This window comes from Lepidochelys kempii, chromosome 14 (assembly GCF_965140265.1).
Source record: "Lepidochelys kempii isolate rLepKem1 chromosome 14, rLepKem1.hap2, whole genome shotgun sequence".
Lineage (NCBI taxonomy): Eukaryota > Metazoa > Chordata > Testudines > Cheloniidae > Lepidochelys > Lepidochelys kempii.
In genome coordinates this window covers 16,160,175-16,182,497 of record NC_133269.1, presented here as the reverse complement: position 1 = coordinate 16,182,497, position 22,323 = coordinate 16,160,175, and the positions used below count along the sequence as shown (strand labels likewise).

Sequence of the window (22,323 nt, the reverse complement as noted above, 5' to 3'; positions counted from 1 at the left end):
CCTCTCATCCCTTCCCAGTCTTAGAACAGCTTGTTCCTACCCCTAATAAATGTAGTCACAACCCTGCAGTCCTGGTAGCAAACATCTCCAATACAAGCTTTGTTGTGATGCTGGAGAGAGCAAATGGCACTCCTGCGTCCCTTTTTCCATAGCTTGAAACCTCCATGCACACTCATTACTGGGTGTGTATAACTTTCAGGAGCAAGTCTTATGGGGCAGGATCTGTGGCACAGTCTTGGGATCTGTGCTCAGACTGGTCACATCTGCACATGACTTTAAAGTGAAATATCTGAACTGTCTGCTCCAGAGGGAACCCAGAGAGCTGTATGTAAACCAGGGTCTTGGAATGAGAAATGTCATTGGTGGGGTCAATGCGACCCTGGAGGGATCAGTACGGGCCTGGCTCTCATATATTTGTGCTGTTCCCACAGGGAGGGATGACATGTTGGACATCGAGATTGATGCGTACATTCACTGTGTTAGCGCCTTTGTGAAACTGGCCCAGAGCGAGTACCAGCTCCTGACAGAAATCATCCCAGAGCACCACCAGAAGAAGACCTTTGACTCCCTCATTCAGGTCCCTTAAGCTCATCATCTTGGTTTGATTTGTATTGTTTGGTTTGCAGAACCATTCCCTGCCTACTTCCCTCTGTTCACCTGGTGCTTCCTGAGTGGAAGACACATCTCCCTGTTTCTGGTGGTTGTCTTGTAGGAGTCTCTGGATAACCTGATGATAGAGGGGGATAACATTGTCTCAGCAGCCCGGAAGGCCATCATTCGGCATGACTATTCAGCTGTGCTCACCATCTTCCCCATCCTCAGACACCTGAAGCAGACAAAGCCAGAGTTTGATCAAGTCTTACAGGTAGGTGGTGACTGGAGAAAGTCCTGCAGCTTTGTCTGTAGTGGTTCTTAAGTGACTTTTACGATAGCCAAAAATATTAAAAACCTTAGAACAGAACCCAACCAGCAATATGGTTGTGCCACTCACTAACATGCAGTAGACCCAGCTTGGAGTCCCAGTTTCTCGTTCCCTGAGCCATCAAGGACTGGGAATGATGCAGAGGCAGTTTGCTCTATCCCTGGAGAAAGGAGAATCGTGCATCAGTTAGTAACAGTTCTCTCCAGTTAAAGAAGTAATTTGGAGCTCAGATACCAGGTGATGGGCTATGTCTAGGTTCTTGTACCACACCTCTGACCACGCCTGTGGTCATTAATCTTCAATACCATTGAATCTAGTTAAGAATGTGCTCTTAAGGAAGTCTTCTCATATCATCTGAAAGGCTAGTTGTTCTGAGGAGGGGCCTAGCAGATGATGGTGTTAAATAGAGGTTCTTTTAGGTCAGAGATTGGTGGATTAAGCTCATTTGTAACAGCTGTAAATGGGTTTAAAAACTAGTGTGCCACTCGGCTGCAAAAAAACTCTCCAGGGGCCAGGCACTATGTCCAGCTTTGGTGAGGCTCCTTATCATTGCATTGGGTTCAGCTGTTAAATTGCCTCCTCCCCCTCACTGGTCAGTTTGAGCAAAGAGTCACTCTTTTTTCCAAAGGACACACCCTCCCGCCCCCTCCCCCCGCATGGTTGGAGATTGGTGGCCACAATGTGCAGCCTCGTGGCTGCAAGTGTTTTAAGAGGGGAAATCAATAAATTATAAAATGGGGATTCAGCTCCAGGCTCATTTGGGACTTCCCTTCTGCTGCCAGCTGAACCAATCAGTGGCATTTCTGATGAGAATCTATGGTTTACTAGACTGTAAATATTCTTCCAGCAAAGTCCCACCACTAAGGGAATTGAGACTGAGAGATGCCCTGAGGGATGATGGGAAGGTTGGATGGTGGGTGAAAGGGGAGGTAGTGACAGCCATCTTCACTGAGACATCTTATGCCCTGCACTGGGTCATTCCAGGGCACTGCAGCCAGCACAAAGAACAAGCTTCCAGGGCTGATCACCTCCATGGAAACCACAGGTGCAAAAGCACTGGAGGATTTTGCAGACAACATTAAGGTAACTGCCGCTCCACTGGTCTCTTCTTCAGTAACCTAAGAGAATCAATCACCAGGCTGAACTGTGGCGATATTATATTAATGAACAATGACCTGAGTTCAGCTTCCTGTTTCTTCTGCGAGATGGCAACCTTACCAACAACTTAAGTAATTCAAGAGCTGCATTCCCTTCATTGCCTTAGGTATCAGTTGCAAAAGAAATGCAGAGTGCTGACTTGTTAGGGTAAGGAGGAATAGACTTTGCTAACCCTTGTTTTAAAATGTATTTATAATTAAACCTGCATTGTAATGCAGTTCTCTGTTTAATGTTCCTAATGCACAGTACTGCAAATCATTTTACAGGGAAAGCCAAGACTGCACATACATTTTGAAAATGACCTGAGATCTTTTTTTTTAAAAATAAGAAAATATTTGAGTTAAATTTACCTGCCCCAAATTTTGAAACAGTCTCCAGCTAAAGGGAGAGTTCTCGCTAAATCAATCCATTAACATTGGTGAACCGAACTTATGATGACCGTAAGATAGTCTTTAATGAATCCATACGTTTTGGAGCAAGCAGGTTTTGCCTTTAGCTGTCTTTTTCCGCCTTTGCTATGGACTGCTTTGAAGTTGTAGCCTCTGGTCACCAGTAGATGGGGTTGTGAGCATTAGGGTGAGGACAATATTGAGGAAGCTTGGAAAAACAACCTTGTCAATAAACTTGCCTGAAAAGCAATGTTTGATTTTTTTTTTTTTACTTTCATTAACTATTTTATCTGTATCTTTCTCTCCTCCCTTGTAAGAATGATCCAGACAAGGAGTATAACATGCCGAAAGATGGGACAGTTCACGAACTCACCAGCAATGTATGTGGCAATGATCTGAAACGTCCCTTTGTAAAATCCACTCCTCTCTTCCTGCTTACATCAGTCCCCCAGAGACCAGTATCTCTGTTTCAACAGGAGCAACAGGGAAATTGCATGTGTTTAAATTAGGCTGTCTTTGATATCAGTAGAGGAATTATTTGGCTTCCATTAAGAGATTAGGTTTCATGGTTTCTAGATTCCTGCACTGATTTCTTGCCCAAGGCATTAGGGTAGTATGTGGGATGCAGGAGGCTGGGGCTGCAATTAAAGGTTTCTATGTGTCCCACCAAACCTGGGAGATCTGAAGATAAGATGCAGTGCTTGGACACTGCACAGATATAACATATACTTAGCCAACAGCCTGGAAAATGCCTGTTTTTATTGCTAAGCAGAATGGTAACTGTCAGTATGTGGATGGGAGACTTCCAGGAAAAACAGAATTGCAGGATATAGTGTTGGTGATTCAGTACATAGCGCTCTTCCCTGGCGGTCTTTACAGAACCAGTGTCCCAGCATGGTGTCCCAGCGTGGCTCTGTGCTGCTGCTGGAGATGCCGTGAAACCAATTCCCTGACCTCTTTTACATGTTAATTATCAAATGGTAATTCTTGGAAAGGGAGGCCAACTTCAGTGGCTTGGCCAAACTCCAGCTGTAGCTACATCCTTCTGCCAAAATTCCCCCTTTACTTACTATTAAATACGTTCTTCCTCTTCACTTCTAGTCCTAAACTGTAGTGTAGCTGTGTACAGTTAAAGAGGTGCTGTCTTCCACCCTGGAGATGACTGCATTTCAGGTGACCTTTGTACAGTTGGTACCTGTGTAGGTTTATAAAGTGCTTTGAGAGCTGACAAGATTTTATTAAAGGCCACTTTAAATGAGTGTACTGTTGTTTCTTGCAGGTTTGTGGCTGACTTTATGTGGGTGAGGGCATCTTCATTGTGTTTAATAAGGGAGGATAAGAAACCCAATGTGAATTCCGTTTGACTTTTCCTCTCTCTTTCCCCCTCTCTTGAAGGCCATTCTCTTCCTGCAGCAGTTGCTGGATTTCCAGGAGACAGCAGGTGCCATGCTGGCATCCCAAGGTACATGCATGGGACTCCCTGGCTGCAGGGGTGACTTTCCCACAATGTTTGAGCCATTTTCCTGAAGGTTAAACCTCTTTAACAAGAACTCTCATTAGCATGCCAGCTTCTCCTCTGCCAGTAGATTGTCTTATCGGTTGACCTGCCATGACCTGATTCCTGGAGAGCTCAAGGGGATCTGCAGTTGGTTCCCTTTTCGCCTTCTAGATGTGCTGCCATCATGCACAGCTGGGTAACCTTTACTCTCTAGCTATGAAGTGAGGTAGAGTAAGATGGCTAACAAATGGCCTGTCCTATAAAGAATAGGCAAGGCAGATCAGTGCAGATCTAATCTCTAGAGTGAATTATAGAATAATAGTTGTTCCAGCTGAGTTCCTGGTAGTGAGGTTTGACTAATGAGGAATTGCATTTTACCTGTCATGTTCACACTATGCCCCCTCATGCAGTCATCTCTCAGTAACAGCAGTCAGAATATTCATATCAGTGGCTAACCCATCTCAGCGACTATCTCCTCAGCATACCATCATTTCCTCCTCCACTCTAACACCTGCTCTCTTTCCCTGATAAACTATGTTCATGGCAAAAGACATCTGTGGAGTTAACTCTTTCATTGACCAAAGAGATGGTGCAAATTCAATTTTCTTGTTTGTTTCCTGAAAGATGAGGCTCACCTTATTTACTAAAGGGAGGGAAAGTTGCAGCTGTGTCACAGGGAAGACAATTGTCGTAGGAGACCATACAAAAAGTTTACAATGGCCTTTAGTGTGGTTCATATCCTGAAATGCCTGGGAAACCATCAGACTGAAGCTCATTCAATTTTTAAATATAACATACTGTCCCATCAGGTGTAGAAAGATGGTGGTGGAAGTCAGCAGGAGAAAACGCTGCTTCAGTGAGTTTCCTCAGTAAAATGATAGGTCAGAATAATTAGACCTTTGCAGGCTTCCAGAGCTGATAACTCAGCTTGGCATCTGGTGCCTCAGAACTGGCAGTGAGCTGAATCGTGACCAAAGTATTATAACCTGTTCTCTCTCCTCCAGGATCCCCAGTGTCAGAAGCACTCGTCTGCCTTTGCCGATAGTGTTCTCATGCAGCACCAACAACACGAGGGAATTCTATCATTGAATCAAAGAAATTAGCCCCACTGCCATTGGTAGCCTAGCCCAGCACAGGGTACCTAACCCTGCCGGTGCAGAGTTGTTCATCTCAGTAAAGTTTTCTATTGCTGTGGCCACTTTCTTAATTCTGTCTGAAGCGATTGGCTGGTGTTTTGCTCTGGTGAAACGTTTCACTCAAACATGAGTTTTCACCTGAGGACAAGTAAGTGTGGTGAACACCAATACCAGCTCTCTGCCTGCATTGAACAATACCCAGGCAGACTCTGTCTCATCCAGACATACCACTTATATCCTAGAAAGGGTATGTAGCTCACACTAAGGGAGGGGGCCAGAGCCACTCAGTTCTATTCAGCAGTACCCAGTTTGCTTGGGGGACCAATCCCACTGAAATAATTGACTTTAACAGGAGTTTGGTCAGGCCCTTGGTGATACTTTTTATCCTCTGAGTGATGACAGTGTTACATTACATCCTGCCTTGCGCTAGTACAAAATATACATTTCCTCCTTAATCACCAGCACCATTTCTGTGGTCTTGAAGGAGCGAATCCTGCCTGCTCTGCCATCAGCTCCGTGGCTGCTCTGTGTTAATATCTGCTTTGTTCTTCCTGACGGGATGGTGGTCTCTAACCTGTCTTTTTGCACTTTGCATTTCTTTCTCTCTCCTCCCTCCCCTTTTCTCTCCGCTCTGCCTTAAACTTTGTAGTTCTTGGGGACACATACAATATTCCTTTAGATCCCAGAGGTAAGCAGAGTGTGTGTGTTACCCACTCGACATGTTATATCACCTTTGACTATAGTTGCATATTTCTGTTGATTCTTAAACCAATATCTAATGATTAAAAACCAGTTGTCTTTTTTAAAAAATGAATAACCCAGAAGCTCCCTGACTCAGTGGGAGAGGGGAGTCAGTGTTGTATTACAGTGAACATGTGGATGTGGCTGCTAATTTGTAGGGAGGATGTTAGTTAAAATGGGATAAAGTCTGTATCATTGCACTGAATTCTCTCTGTTATGCTGATGGGGACAGGCTTTTCCAGGGGGAGTTGGCCCAATTGTTCTGTCATGCTGTCCTTTGCAGACCCAGCTCTTTTTTTGACAACTGTCCAGACTTCTTACAGCAGGAAAGACCCTCTTCGCTTCATTGGTGGCTGCCACCAGACCCAGCTCCAAAAGCAGTTTGGGATTTTGTTACAAACTCAAAAGGCTCCCAATCCTTCAAGCAAACTTGGTCTGGCTTACAGCCATGCGGAATTCTATGGGCCACGTTTTCCAACAGTGGCCTCTGTTGGACTCTGCTCACGCACTGTTTCCTGACCATGTGGCCTGCAGAAGAATATTTGTGTGTGCACTTTTAAAACATTTGCACATGCAGGCAATAGAATTTACACAAGCCAAGCCCATCACCTGTGTGGATGGGATATGGTACTTGAACAGTGCTTGTGCAGAGCCTGGGCAGGCTGCCATCAGCAAGGGTGGTGTTAGCTGAAACTTTCCAGAGTGGTGCTGCTTGTTTGGATTAATGTTGCAGGTACGGTACAATAAGTGCTTGCTATTAACAAAAATAACTTCTCTGTTTCTTGGTTGAGAACATCTAGTGCTAAAAAAAGACCTTTTATTACATTCAATTGCTTGATTTCTGATTAATAGGGTGTCTTCTATATCTCAGTTCCTATTCTCTTAATCTTAAAACGATAGTAAAGAAGGAATAGGTCTGTCCCGTAGCATGGCTTTCTAGCAGTAGGTGCAAATACTGGGGTCAAACTGAGTGCAGTCTGTCCTTTCTTGTTCTAAATAATCTGATGCGTATCTGGGGTGAGGAGGGAGAGTAATTTTCATTGACAACTTGAGTGGCATTATAATTCCATAGCAACAATAAAATGACTTGTTTGAGTAGAGGCAGACTAACCAAACCAGGCTCCGTGGGTGGCATGTTAACTGGTTTAAGGTTCTTTTCCTTACAGAGACCAGCTCTTCAGCTAGCAGCTACAGTTCTGAATTTAGCAGACGTCTGCTCAGCACCTACATCTGTGAGTATCATGCACAGCTCTCCCTCAATTGCTTTCTCCACACCTCTGCTTGTGCCCCGCAAGGCATGTTCTCTGGTGCAGTGTTTGGACTGTTCAGATGGGTGGCACAGCTAAGGCTGTTGTAGTTGCCGTTAAAGTTATTTGACTGGTAATTCTGGCCTGGGACCGAAGTGCCAGACTATTACTGAATTCAGCATGCAGCAGCCACTTAGATGGGGCATGTCAGCATTAAACTTGGTTGATGTCAGAAGAGAGGTCCTGGGCCAAATTTAGCCCTGGCACGAGCAGATGGAATACTCATTGATTTCAATGGGAGCAGTGGCTGCTGATGTGAGGGCCAAATTTGGTCCTCTGCTGCTAATGGAATCCATGATGGCATGCAATACATGGAGATGCCACTGTAGGAAATGGTGCAGCAGGGGTACGAGCTCTTGTGCAGCTCTCAGCTGCTCCTTGAAGGAAATGGTTGCATGAGTACTAGGAATTGTGCGCGGAAACTTCAGACAAGCCACGGTTATGATTATGTCTACAAATTGAGCAGATTTGCATGCAGTAGATGTATGCTCAGTTGTACGCCTAAAGATTTTGAAGATTGAGCCCTGTATGTTATCTTCTGTAATAATAAGGTATTGTGGGCCATCATCTTCCGCAGTCTTGATTAAAAATCCTTTGTCCTCTATTAATGTGTTTTTTCTCATTAAGGCAAAGTATTGGGCAACTTGCAACTAAACCTTCTCAGTAAATCCAAGGTTTATGAGGACCCAGCTTTGAGTGCCATCTTCCTGCACAACAACTACAATTACATCCTTAAATCCCTTGAAAAGTAAGTGCATCTCTCGACAAATCCCCATGTATTCCAAACAAACTGAATTTCACTGCTGTGGGGGCTTTAGGTTGAGTGTTGTGGGCGTTTTTTTGTTGTTGTTTTTTTCCCCCCTTTTTTAACTCCAATATGTTGAATGCATTTCCTCACTGGTTTATCTTCTCTGGTATTTTTTCCCCCTTTGAAACTGCCCTTTGAAGTCTTTCTTACATTGCACAAGAGGGAGGGAAAGACAGGCCTCTGAGTGCATCAGATTCTTTCATCTTCTCAGCAGTAAGAATCCAGCACTGGAAAGCATCCAGCTTGGAGCAATTTCTGTGTCCTGGCTTGTACGTTCTGAATGTTGTCACTCCAAAATGGGGGATTGTTAATTTAAAAAGGGCCAAGGGGCCTTGCTAATGAAGGTTTGAAACCCCACCACCCAATTAGCAACAGTGGGTTGGCAGGAGATGAGCTGGTTTGTGGGTGTTCGATAAGCTCTTCTCTCCTTCTACCAGGTCTGAGCTAATCCAGTTGGTGGCCGTGACTCAGAAAACAGCAGAGAGGTCTTACAAGGAGCACATTGAGCAGCAGATCCAAACCTACCAGCGCAGGTCAGGAGGGATTGTCTTTTCTCTTTCGTTAGCCCTCATTATGGCTTGAGAGACCGTCAACTCTCTGCATAGACCTTAATGTCCAGTTCTAACTGAGTGGTGGGAGAGAACAGTATAAAAGGGAACCACAAACAATATGATTTGAAAGAGTTTAACATAGTATGGGAAGTGTTCATCATGGAAAGACATCTAGACATGTGATGTGGAAACTGCCCACTTTCTAGCCCTAAGGAGAGTATGTACTAGCTTCCTGTGAGATTCCTTGCTGGATAACTCACTGTCTATAGATAAAAAGGGATAGCTAATAAGACAGAAAATATCATCATGCCTCTATATAAATCCATGGTATGCTCACATTTTGAATACTGCATGCAGATCTGATCACCTCATCTCAAAAAAGATATCTTAGAATTGGAAAAGTACAGAGATGGGCAACAAAATTATTAGGGGTGTGGAACAGCTTCCACGTGAGGAGAGATTAAAAAGACTGGGACTTTGCAGCTTGGAAAAGAGAGAACTAAGATGGAATACGATACAGGTCTATAAAATCTTAACTGATGTGGAGAAAGCAAATAAGGAAGTGTTATTTACTCGTTCTCATAACACACGAACCAGGGGTCGCCCAAAGAAATGAATCAGCAGAAAGTTTAAAACAAACAAAAGGAAGTACTTCTTCACATGATGCACAGTCAACCTGTGGAACTCATTGCTAGGAGATGTTATGAAGGCCAAAACTATAACAGGGCTCAAAAAAGAACTAGATAAATTCATGGAGGATAGATCCGTCAATGGCTATTAGCCAGCATAGTCAGGGTTGCAACCCCATGCTCTGGGTGTCCCTAGCCTCTGTTTGCCAGCAGCTGGGAGTGGACGACGGGATAGATCACTCAGTGATTGCCTGCTCATTCTCTCTCTGAGGCACCTGGCATTGGCCACTGTTGGAACACAGGATAGTGGGTTAGATGGACCATTGGTTTGACCCAGAGTGTCTGTTCTTATGTCTGTAATGCATCCCCTCTCATGTCAATTGCAGCTGGTTAAAAGTAACAGAATACATCTCGGAGAGAAACTTGCCTGTCTTTCAATCAGGAGTCAAGGTGAGGTGATAGATAAGGATGAATTTCAGACAATGGAAATCGGCCAAAGCATTTTCTCTGCTATATATAGATATATATTTTTAAAATCCAGGGCGAATGTCTCTGGAAAGCAGTAATACTACTGGAAGGCAGAGTTACATTGTGGAGAGTGCATTAGGAATCAGGCTTGGGGTCTATTTTCTCCTGTCACAGATTTACTGTGTGACCATGGTCAAATCCCTTCACCGCTCGGCGCCTCTCTCTGAAACTGGGGCAGATGATGCTACTTGTAAAACTCCTGAGAACCTAGCACAACTAGCACAGTAATACCTGTCCTGGCCCCAAATTTCCCTATTTAAATAATCTTTAGATGAGTGACATTCGTTGAAAGTGGGATTCTCTCCTCCCCAACATGTTCCCATTCCTGAGTCCTAGCTAAAGCATGTAAGACAAACTTGCAGGAGAGAGTTGGTGTGGGGAGTGGGACCCAGTGAATGATAATAAAGATGGCACCATGTGGGTGGTGGGATTCTAAAAGCCTTTCGGAGGCTCTTGAAGAATAAAGCCTTTGGCTTTTTCTCCTGAAGGCTCGTCAGTCCAGGTGGAGATAAACATGAATTCAGAGAGTGAGCAGCAGTGAGGACATTTATACTGGGAGGGGGAAATAACATCTCTTCTTCTCTCCTCACAGCTCAAGGATAAGGAGAGGCAGATGATAAAGGAGCGTTTTAAGGTAAGAAGCCTTTGTGGGGCCAGAGAACTTTCCCTGGATCAGTGCTAACCCTGAGCTGTGCTTGCCTGGCACAGTGCGCCATATGAAACTTAGACACATCTGTGTCCAACCGTTTTCTCCTGTTTTAATGGCAAGGGTTTCAATGACGGCCTGGAGGAGTTGTGTAAAATCCAGAAGGCCTGGGCCATCCCTGACATGGAGCAGAGGGACAAAATCCGCAAGGCCCAGAAAACCATTGTGAAAGAGACCTACAGTGCCTTCTTACACAGGTGACCACTCTTCTCCAGGAGCAGTGTCCTCTGTCCTGGTTCTTCTGGGGATATGCTGAGTTCTCCTGGGCCCAGAGCAGACCAAAAGTGAGGCAGTTTGCTGCACTCTGGCTTTCCAAAGCTATCCTCAGCTCTGTATAATATGCCCTTGAGATTCTGCAAGCTGAGGTTGGCTGATATGATTGTTCTCAGTTAGATCGCGGCATTTGTGAATGGCTTCTAATTGCAAGACAACTGGTGGCCATGTTCTAGCTAGTGGAAAGCTGGGCTCCATTGAGAAATCTCTTGATATTAATGGAAACCCAGGAATACCCATTTGAACCAACCCTGCTAGAAGGTATTCTTCCCGTGAAGAGCTCTACCCAAGTGTCTGTCACCCTCTCAAACAGAAGATGTGGGAGCTGGAATATTGCTTCTCTGGGAGGGGGCCAGAAGCAGAGCAGCACTGGATGGTAGTGAAAAGGGAAGTCCCAGGTGCTGTGGCTTTGTGCAGTGTCCGCTGTGTGTCACACTGGGGTTGTTTTGCTTGCCCTCGGCAGGTATGGCAATGTGCCCTTCACCAAGAACCCTGAGAAGTACATCAAGTATAGAGTTGACCAGGTGGGCGAGATGATTGAGAAGCTGTTCGACACATCAGCATGAACCGCTGACTTATATGGTAGTCAGTGTTTTCCTGGTCACCTCTGGGCCTCCTTCCCTGCCCCATTCTGGTGGGTTGGTGTTATACTTGTATTTATTGGATTTATAAACATGTGAAAACACTCCATCCTGTCTGCCTTTGCCTTTTTAAAGTGGATCACGGAGAAAGCTTTTAGATGACAGATGAAATACTCCAGAGTGGTTTTTGTTATGTTCATGTGTCTCCAGATGGAGAGGTTCTTAGTGGAGAGGCAAGATGTGTGAGCTCTGTAAATACTTATCTCCTCAGGGTGAAATCCTTGGTCCTGGTGGAGAATATATGGGTTTCTTTGCAACTCTGATGTGCTAAGAGAAGTGTTCTGGTATCTCAGTTCCCCCTGAGGGATTCTTTTAGATCTCTAAGGATTTTCCCATCACTGCACTAAAGTCCATAAGTTGCAAACATATATTAGTCACTGACGATTGTAGAATGTTCTTTTTAGAGCCCAGCAGTGTTTCTCTTTCATTGGTAAGCCAGTCCCTGCTAAGTGAGTGGAGAGCCTTGTGCTATAGGATAAGGATTATAGGGCGTTTGGATATTATAATGGCGTTTGTTCTATAGTGGAAAAAATTGCAAACTTCTGCTGTATATTTTGAGTCTCTTTCTAGAAGTCTGTGACATAGCTATTTGAAATGGAAAGATTCAGATCAGGGTGAAAAAAGGCTTAGTGGGCTTTAATCTGCATGTGTAAATTAATTTACAGTGGTATTGCCAAAAGATACTGGATTGAAATCCTCAGTTTACCGAACGGTTACAGTAGGGACTGAGCTGATCCCCCACAAACCCACTCCTCAGCCCACCTGGACCTGGAATATTTTTCCTACTAGGAAGTCTCTCTGCCCGTTTTGTCCTTGTTCCTGCCGAGATTGTCAGCTTTGTTAGTAGTCTGATTTAAAGATCGGGCAACTGGACAGTGACAGCAACCAGGCTCTCCTTTCATAGGTCACCCAATAGCCATCAGCTTGCAACAAATTTCAGTTTTGGCTGACCAGGGCTAGTTGTTTGGTTGTTCTTTGATGACAAGATTAACACAACTCCCCCTTCAGGCCCTCCCTTTAGAAAGGCCAGTTGTACAAACAGGAGGCTGTGCAGAAAGCTACAGTGCCCTGTTCATCCTCTGTAACTGGAGAGTTCCTGGCTTAGCTCCTTTCCTTGTGGTTTCACGTATTGTGTAGAGCTAGGTCTTTACTGAATAAGCCATGGTGAGTGGGCTGGGGATGAACCAGCCCAATTTACTGTGCAGTGGTTGAGCTTCTGAGGCCTCTGACTTCTGGACTTGCCCCAAGCCCCTGGTCCAGTGGAACCAGCACCGGCATTGTTTTAAGAAATGTCTGATTGCATCTGATGTGAAAGGAGTGCATGGGGGGCTGTTAGAGATGGTCCCTGCCTTGTATTGTTTGTGGTGTGCTGGTGTGAGATTGCACTCCTGCTGCGTCCGCATGGCAATAAGTAGTGTAGCCTGGAGCCTATTCCACAGAATCAGAGCGAAATAGAAATAAACCCTGGGCCTTCCCATTGTGTAAGAGCTTTGCAGTGAGCTACGGTGTGTGTGTCAACCTCTGAGAACTTAGGCTGGGCTTTTCAAAGGGGCCTAAGAAAACCAGGCCCCCAATTATATATGATAAACCTTATAGATTCTCTCTTATCCGGCTTCATATATACCTACAAGACAGAAGATCTTCCACTTGCTCTCACGACAGCTGGAATGTAACTCAAGTGCGGGGGCTATGCATCTGCTAATATGGCAGGTTCTGGAACTGACCCATTTGGGCTCAATACAAGTTCCCAGAAGCCATTATTGTCTTGGCAGTTTTTTGGCGCCTTCTGTGAAATGAGTTGGTGATTTTAAGCAGCCACATCTTAGTCGCCCCCTCAGCCACCCTCCTTTTTGGCAATCTTTGCAGAGAGCCCAAGGCCTTGTCTAGGCCATGTAGACGGAACAATTTTCTCCAGTCTGAGTGGTTCCTGCCTGTCCTAGTTGCAACACATGTGGCCGTGAACGCTGCCATGTCCCATGCATAATGAAGTCAGTCTTCAATCCAGCACCCTTCACTTGCACTTTCATGTCTTTTTTTTTTTTTTTTAATTAAAATGACATTTGCCGAGACCCCTTGGCTCTGCCTTTTGTAGAGGTGAATGCAAATCTGCCTCATGTGAGATTAGTGAGTCTGAGCCTTGACTTCCAGGAGACTAGAGGAGATTCTCGGTGGCTTGACTCTAGAGGGTATTGTCTATGCAGGAGCTGGGCTCGGCAGCTCACACTCACCCACCTGTGTTGCTCATAGAGATGAAGCTCAGATGACAGCTGGTGACATCGCAAGGTTAGTAAAAGAGATCGTAGTTTCAGTTACTGTCAGTGCACAGAGGGACATAAAAATGCACTTCCCCATTGCTTTGGAGTGTCACATGGGGGGATTTAATTTTCCACGCCATATCTAACCTTCAGCAGAGGGACAACGACCTGGAGTCTCACTTCTGCTTCATGGCTACGTGACTGCATACCGTGAAAGAGGGAGCGTGGCTGGAAGGCTTTGGAAAGATGAAAGGGGAACAAGTGTTCTTCATCCCCAGCTCGCCTGATGGCCAGTCCAGATCTTCTGGTCCTGCAGTGTGTTGGCTGCAAGCAGCTGATGGGGAGACAGGGCAGGGACCACAGGCTGTGTGGTGTTATGCAGATCACTGCACGTGCTCCCTGCTGCGTCTGCTTTTATTCTTCCAGGTTCTGCAACGACTGGTGAGTGAGTGGGGGAGGGGAGGGGATGGGATGGGATGGGAGGTTCTTCTAAGCACCTGCTAGTGAAATTGTTCTTGTCCCACGACAGCTGATGGTCATACCACGACTGAGGAATTCAGAGGAATCCACATCAGTTTGTAAGTGGCAAGGGCCAAGAGGCTGCTGGATGAGGCTTCTATGATTTTCTTGGGTGCCCTGGCTGCCAGAGTCCATTCCACCAGTGGGCATTAGTCAAGCCTTCCTGACCCTGTAGCTGGCCAAGATTAAGGGAAGCCATCTAGGCATTCTGCACTATGGTGTGGGACACAAGGGCTCTTACAACCACTGTGTAACCTCTGCTTGTGTCCTCTTCTCCACTCCTGTGACGCTAAGCACCCCTATATTCCCACCCTACATGCTTTTGGAATAATCTTGGTACAAAATATGCCTTGTGAAGTATCATTTGAAAACAAATAACTCGCTGATTGTTAATATTCTTGTGTGATGGAAGTACACGACGTCCATTGTTATGAATACAGTCTGCAGTTATGATTAAAGTGTGTTTAAACTAGGCATGCCATAGGGAGTTGGAAAACAGGTCCGCCCAGGTCTTGAATACAAATGACACAGGGTTGAGTAGATACAATGGGCTTGCAATTTACATGTGCAGTAAACAGAATTATTAAGCTCCAAGATGGTTGGGGGTCAGCATGTCTAGACCAGGCACGTTGGCATGGCAGATAAAGCTAACAAGCGGGGGAAGAGACAGCATGGCTGTACCCAGCAGGAGAGAGAGGCTTGGTCTGGGTTTCACTTTCAGAAGAATCTAGTTCAAAGGTTTACTGGGCTATAAAGACAGGGAGGCTAAGCCTCAAATAATAAGCAATTGAATCAACCAATTGAATGCAATATTTGTGCACCATGTGAGGTCTTTTATGAATGCCTCTAATACGCTGGTGGGTGATATTGTAAAATGCCTGTATGAATGCTATAGGAGGAATTATGAATACTCATTCATAGTATGTTTTAAAAAGTGTGGCTGAACAAAATAAGGAATAGTTCCCGCCCAGATGAGGGGAGGGGTAGCTATTTACCTGGTTCCTGTGTAAATTAAGCATGATAGAATCAAAACAATGGAAGCCCCATTTACGTATAGGGGATGGGAAGGCCACAGGAAGGGAAGAAGAGCATGAAATCCCCTTGTCTCTTGAAACAAGGTCATTGAACTTAGAAAGCTATAAGCAAGGACAGAAGCCATCTTTGGCATCACCGCTAGACAGACACGAGGCCAGAACTGGGGCAAGCTGAGAAAGATAGGTCCTTCAACCTCAGGGATGTGGGGCTTGAAGTCTCTGGAAGTGAAGATAGGTGAGAAACCTGCTTAGGCAAAGATCGTTCACCTAAGAAGACAAGGGGAGCCAGCACCTTGGACTTTGGTGGAAGGTCTTGACTGAGGGAAAGTCAGCCATGGCTGGGAAGAAAAATGGCTGGTGAGAGAAACCATCTGGAACAAAGGCTATATCTTGCTAAATTAAGCTTTAGACCTTTAGAAGCATGTTTTGTTTTGTTGTAACTATCTTCATTCCTTATTCTTGAACTCACTTAATCCTATGTACATTTTTGTTAATGCATTTATTTCATTTTTACCATAAACCAACGCAGTGCAGTGTTTAAAGGGAAGGGCGTATTGACCCCCAGTTTAGTTCATAAGCTGGCATGTGTTTTTGTGTCTTTAGAGGAAAAAATTAACCATATTATTTCACTGACCTGGCTAGGAGAGGGCTGGACATTAGAGTACACGGGTGTTGGGGAAATTTGGGTCTGGGAGTGCGTTGGGGTCACCTGCAAGTTGTAGAACAGGCTGGTGGGAGCGGTAGACAGGCAGCTGGGGTCAGAGATGCTGAACCCAGGCAGTCTCAGGGTGTGACCTACATGCTGGTAGGCTGGTTGTGAGTAGCCCAGGTTGGGAGCTACAATGGTAAAGCATTGTGAGGCGCCCAAGGTTACAGGGCAGGTAGTGACACAACCCCTCACTGGCCTGGTTTGCGCCTTGAATGGACCATGACAACTCCTCCTTCTTGGGTAGGCATATCTGAGCCTATCACTTATAATCACTTAAACTCTATCTTTGTAGTTAATAAATTTGTTTGTTTGTTCTACCTGAAGCGGTGCATTTGATTTGAAGCATGTCAGAGACTCCCCTTGGGATAACAAGCCTGGTGCATATCAATTTCTTTGTTAAATTGACAAACGCATATAAGCTTGCAGCGCCCAGCGGGCATAACTGGACACTGCAAGATGGAGGTTCCTAGGATTGTGTCTGGGACCGGAGATACTGGCTAATGTCATTTGGTTGCACAATCCAAGGAGCGGCTTACATGCCAGAGGCTGTGCGCGAACAGCCCAGGAGTGGGGGCTGAGCCGGGTGAGGCTGGCTCCCAGAGTCAAGGATTGGAGTGACCTAGCAGATCACCAGTCTGGATACACACTGCTTCAGGTAGAATAAACAAACGGATTTTTTAACTACAAAGATAGATTTTAAATGATAGGCGAAAAGTCAGAGTGGTTACCAAAAGAAAAGAAAATATAAGCATGCAGTCTAAACTTTCAGCCCTATTAGACTGGGCAACATCTAGATGAAGCAGTTTTTCTCACTCCACTGGATAGTGCAGTCCTTAATATAGAGGTTTGTTCCTTAAACCTGGGCCAATCTCCTCTGTTGGAGTCTTGTCTTCTCAGTGTCTTAGTTGCTTACAGTGAAGGTGAGGGCAGGAGAAGGGCCCAGTATGCGTCCACTGTGTCTGTTTTATACCCTCAGTCCATGTGCTTGGGGAGCACAAGTCCAGGCATGTCTGGGGGCATTGCTGAGTCTCTCCAAACAAGGTCGAGCAATTCCCCTGGTGTGGCCTCATGCAGGAGAGTCATTGCATTGTAGCTCCCTTGCTGGACAATGACTGTTGGTGGGTTGTTTGACACCCCACCCGGGCGTTGTTACTTTCTTTGCTGTTGCCCCTGGGTAGCTAATATCTGGCTGATTCCCCAACTTACAGCATGTTTTAGTGACCACCATACAACACAACTCTCATAACTTCATATGCAGTACGGATACACACACACGGATAGAGAAATGACTTTCAGCAGATCATAACCTGTCCCCTGCTACCTTATAAGGCGTGCTTTATATGTAAGATCACGATTATGTGGAAATGAGGAATACGGGAGTACGCTCCCCCAAGGTATAGAATGTCACAGAGCCCAAGTGTGGATGTAGTGGCCTAACATAAGACACCCCACATTGAAAATGCTGGTGTTGGGGCCTGATTTTCAGAGGTTCTGAAGCCAGTGGGAGTTGGGGTGCTCAACATCAGCACATAGGTATTGAAGGTAGGATAACCAAAGGACCCAGAATTAGAAGCCACTTTAGAAAATTTGTCTCTGAATGACTTGCCTAAGGTCCTCCAGTGAGTCAGCGGCAGAACAGGGCCCAGAACCCTGGCCCCCGTGTCTGTGCTCCCGCCAGCTGCACCGCACTGTTCCCTGGCGTCAGCTTAAACAGGAAATCCCAGCTACAGCACCAGCCGGTATTGCCTGCAATCAGTGAGCTGTAAGCGAAGAGCCAGTCTTACCTGGGTAAGGTGCCCTTTTGCATCAGTGCAGGCCGCGGGATTCCACCAGGTGATCCAGACATGAAGTGGTGTGAGGAATGCTCAGGGAGCCAGCTGTCTGCATTCTTATAGGGCCCCCATCATCGGGGTATCTGCTTGGCCTTGGTTATGGTGCCAGAGCCCTTCTCCCCATTTTCGTCCTCTCCATTTGACACTACAGAGCTGTCTTTCTCGGTGGACCATCTGCCTCTTCCTTTGTCTGACAGCTGTTCCTGAGTGAGTACTTTCCTGGACTTTCATGTACCTGGGCTTTCATGTACCTTTCAATGATCACTCACAAAGGGTAACCAATACCCACTGTGAGTGTGACATGGGGGACCAGTTGTTTCCCTTTGCAGTACAGTGCAGTGATCTCCATTCCTCTGTGTCTCATGTTTATGATCAGACCCATGCCTAGACTCTTGTTTGTTTAGATGCTGCTTTCTCCCTCTGGTTTTTGTTTTTTGGTCTTTTTATTCACTCTCTGAAAGTATCATTAACCCCTCGGACACAAAAAGAAGAGTTAAATATTGACTGACTGGGGTACAAATATCCTCTTCAACTCTTGCTAACTTTCAAGTACTTGTTTATTTAGGCCAATTCCAACTGGTGGGCCAGGTCTGCGCAATTAGACCTTGAAAACGTTTAAACACTGCAGCCATTTTAAATGGCTCGAGGTGATGGTGATGATCCATGTCGTTAAAGCAGCAAAGGATTCCAAAGCACTTTGCAAAGGTGCCACCTTGCACATGCAAGCTACCGTCTGACTTCAGTGAATGTCTGCATGCGCAAGGAATGCGAGATGAGAACCTATGCTCAGAGAGCACGGTTGAAATGCAGCCATCTCTAGTGTGACCAGCAAGCACACAGCCGTGCGGAGAGGGAAAGCTGGGGAGAGAATTTCAGGACACTCCCCTTATGAAATGTACCATGGGATCTTTTTTGTCTCACCAGACCTGTACCCAGTACATCACACACAAGTCTGTCTGTGAAGCTATACATTAAGGCTGAGATTTCAAAATGTTAATTTAATTTTAGCTCAATCTTTAGCTGGTTGAGTTGTAGCCTAGATTTGTACCCTGCATCCATGCTAGGGAAAAGGTCAAGTTTAGGTCAGGCTTAGCTAGCACATGTTAAGCTAAACTTAACCTAGACTTGACCACTTTTCCTAGTCATGACAAACCAGAGCAGCCCCAGACTAAAGGAGCATGGAGACATTTCGACCCTTTGGACCTTCCAGAGGAAGGTGGAAGCCCATCGGCAGGAGAAGATTTGCCCTGCTACTGCTCATGCTGTGCCTATCCTGGAGCTGAGTATGAGACTCAGGTACCAGCTTGAAAAGCCTTGAGACTATTCATAAATGCACAATTCACACTGTTAAAATAATAAACTAGCCAGAGGTTCCTGGAGGGGCAGGGGTGTTAATGACCTGATCGTGTCTTTAAGCAGGCAGACCCTTCGGAGCATGTTGTATCAGGATTTATAGCCCCATGTCCTTGGAGCTGTGGTGAAACTTGCTTTGCCCTCATGGTGCAGGACGAGCTGTTAAGCACTGTGCCTATAGCTACTAGTTTCTAATTGTTCATAGTGTTCGTATATGGAACCTTTGTGCGCTATTGGTGTGAGTGTGTTGTTCGATGATACCCGCTGTGTGCTAGGGGGAGATGCTCGGGGGTCCTCTCTGGGCAGAGCGCCCACATGAGAGAGAAGCCCCTTTGCTTTGTTGGATCTGGTACCCAACGCCTGCTCTGCCTACCAATGGGGTTGCCACTGTCAGCAGCTCCCGGGGAGTGGAACTTGAAGAGATGAGGCCTGGCAGCTGTGTGAGGCCAAGGAAAAGGTACTGGGGGGGTATTAACTTAGGAACCCTTCTGCTGGAGATGTGCCAACACAAAGTGGGGTGGGTGTTACCTGGGGGGCTAGCTAGTCCCCCAAGCTGACAAGCTCTCAAGCAGTAGGTTCCAATCATGTTGTTTCACAGGGGGTGGAGGGTTTGGGGGTGTGGCTGTCCCTGCACTCTCTGCCTACTCTCTCCTAGTGAACCCAGGCTGCCGAGGGCAGGGTTTCACCCACCGTGTCAAACCCATCTGGCCCCTGCACCACTGAGAATCCCTGGCTAGGCACCATACTCACACCATGACTTTTCGATGCCAATGGACTTACTGAAACCGAGCTGTCATTTTGTCCCCACTTAAGAGGGAGTGGGGTTGCTGTCCAGGGGAAGGGCAGAACCCTGCTTTGTGAAGGACTCTCGAGGGGGGCAGGGGTTGAGCCAAAAGAGTTTCTGGCCTCTGTAGTGCCCCACAGGGAGATCTTTCCCTTAAGAAATCTGCTGCCTTCTCAGTGTGTTACTCCCTCATGCTTCTGGGGTGTTCCAGAGCTGGGGAAATGCCACCCCGTGCAGTCTGCCGATCGCTGAACGAACAGGAGGTGGGTGAAGCCGTCAGGTAAAGCAAGTGAGGTCTTTGGGGATTTGCAGGAAACTCTGTCTATTGGACCCCTTGGAGCCACATTTGTCAAGAGGCTGCTGTGTTTTTAATTCCTGGCAGTGTTCCCAGACATCTGCCACTGTCCAGCAGAGGCCACATGTGGACTTCAGTCTCAGGGGAGTCTCAGCATTTCCAAATGTTGAGGAATTGGGGCTCCACAATGGAGAGGGGCTTAGCAGAGGCTGGTAAGGTGCCAGTTCGTGTCTGGCTGGAGGATCTGCACTGGCGGGTTTAATGGGCCATCCTTGGATGTTCGACACTTGGACTGGGTTACCCAAGGATGTTTTCTACCCAAGCTCCCTCTCTGCCCCCAAGTCATTGTGTCTCGGATCTGCCTCTTGATGGTTGTGTTTCTCAGTGGACTTTGTGATCGATAGGGATATGATTATTACACCTTTGCTATCAGAAGGGCTGTTCAGCACGCCGGGAGGCAATGGAGGTGTTAGCTGTAGAACATAGCAGAGAGAAGATTAGTGTTTTATCCCAGCCTGACTGGCAGGGAAAGGCCGGGATGTTACACCATGGACAGGGCCTGCATGTCAAGCCTGGGACACTCTGACCTTCTCTTATTAGGGAGATTAGAGTTCAGAATATTCTGTGCCATTTGCAGGCAGGCAGGAACAGCCAGGGCAAAAACCGCACTATTAATCAGGCCTGAGTGCAGCTAGCTAGCTCACAGGAACCCGAACGGCTTTTTGCTAGCTGTGGAGCATGCAGAAACAGTGGCTAAATCAGTGACTCCCAAATGAGTTCTTGTCTCATCTAAGCTAGACCCAAGTCAGGAGCAGCGCTCAGGGCACTGGCTCCCAAACTTAATTGGCTTCAGTGGCGGGGCAAGAGGGACCATGAGAGCAGCCCAGGAAGGTGAAGTCTGTGGACATGGCTCGGGATTCAACTGCTCCTACACTTATATGTACAAGATCTCCCCTGGCCTGCTGGCTCCCTGCTGCCCCTGTACTTGTTCTTGAGGTACGATTTGTTTTCTGTTGCTCAGAGCCTGATAATGTTCGATTCAAGAGGAACTTGCTTCAATTTTCTCTCCTATCCCCTATTAGGGAAACAGCAGAGCTGTTATGCCAATTATTGTACACCAGCCCTCCCACTTGGGCTGCTGCTGCTTTCATTTGTTCAGTGCTTCTCTTTTTTGTTTTGCAAGGCATGGTGCTTGTGGCTAATGTATTGTTCTCAGAGGTTCTATTGTATGCAATGGCTCTGTACAAAGTGCCTTGTTGATGCCTGGGTTGGGTGGCTGCTGTTTGCCTTGAGTGGCTGCAGATAAACAATGCTGTGCCCCTTTGGTGCTCTTTCCCTAGAGACTAATGATGTGCAGTTCCAGGTAGAGAAATCAATTTCCAGGACTCCAGACAGTGGCCAAGGCTTTGCTAAAGGCCAGAACCAAAGGTGCTGTGTAAATTGCCCCAATATGTGCTGAGCGCAAAGGAGTCAGCTGGTGTAACTGACACACTGAGCAGCTAGAAGAAAGTGCAAGTTATTGTAAGTGGGGTGCATGTGCTGCTTTAACAGGTACGTTGTTAGCTGCTTTTCTGCCTTCCCTTCTCTCCCCTGCTCCCTCAGCATGCATGATACACCAGCTCAGACCCCCGTAGACTGGATGGGCCAGATTCCAAGATAGTGTGTCATCGACGGGGCATGTTCCATGTGGCTATGTGTTAGCAAGCCTGTTGGGGTCACATCTAAGTTGCATCAGGTTAGGTGCCCTTAGCCTCCCTTCTGAAGTTAGTTTGCATGGCCCAATCCTGCTCCTATTCACTACTGTGAAGATGAAGGCATTCAGCACACTGCAGGCTTCGTTCTTGCATTCGCCCCTGCCTGCCATGGCAGGACCAAAACGTGTTGACATAGTGAACTTCTGTGTCTTTCTCTCCTTTACGCAAATGGGCAGCAAAGGTCCTCTTCATTGGCCAATGTTAACTAAGCCTGAGGGTCTGATGGACAGGCAGAGAGCTCCGAAGTCAGGGGGCGTGAGCTGGACTCTCCTCTGGGGTGAGAAGATATTGTCTCTTTGACACAGCTTTCCTGGAGTTCCCCCATCAGCCACATGGGTAAACTCTAACTGTATATCTTTAAAACAACTCAGCAATCAGGGTTTTTGGAGGGGGCCTTGAAGGTTTGCTTCCTCTGTCAACGCCAGGGTGGAAAGGAGTCTCTGAAGCTCGCCGGCAGAGTTCCTGTTGAGCTGATCATTTTAATGCCGATCATATTTAATT

General features: G+C 46.4%; 1 protein-coding gene across 14 annotated transcripts in view; it reads left to right on the top strand.

Annotated features, from left to right (window-relative positions):
• The window catches only part of EXOC7 (exocyst complex component 7), a 43,894-nt gene that overhangs the window by 20,602 nt on the left and 969 nt on the right, over positions 1 to 22,323 (top strand). For 6 of the 14 annotated variants that reach the window (XM_073311270.1, XM_073311269.1, XM_073311276.1 and 3 more), the window contains 12 exons: positions 432 to 577; positions 713 to 865; positions 1,907 to 2,005; positions 2,787 to 2,849; positions 3,865 to 3,931; positions 7,011 to 7,076; positions 7,779 to 7,899; positions 8,397 to 8,492; positions 9,526 to 9,589; positions 10,260 to 10,301; positions 10,437 to 10,570; positions 11,110 to 11,334. In XM_073311270.1, the coding sequence (XP_073167371.1) occupies positions 432 to 577; positions 713 to 865; positions 1,907 to 2,005; positions 2,787 to 2,849; positions 3,865 to 3,931; positions 7,011 to 7,076; positions 7,779 to 7,899; positions 8,397 to 8,492; positions 9,526 to 9,589; positions 10,260 to 10,301; positions 10,437 to 10,570; positions 11,110 to 11,212 (1,154 nt within the window). In that variant the 3' untranslated portion in view covers positions 11,213 to 11,334. Of the gene's footprint in view, positions 1 to 431; positions 578 to 712; positions 866 to 1,906; positions 2,006 to 2,786; positions 2,850 to 3,864; positions 3,932 to 5,752; positions 5,792 to 7,010; positions 7,077 to 7,778; positions 7,900 to 8,396; positions 8,493 to 9,525; positions 9,590 to 10,259; positions 10,302 to 10,436; positions 10,571 to 11,109; positions 11,335 to 22,323 lie in introns of those variants that run through there. The other 8 variants (XM_073311265.1, XM_073311266.1, XM_073311279.1 and 5 more) reach the window with 3 other exon arrangements.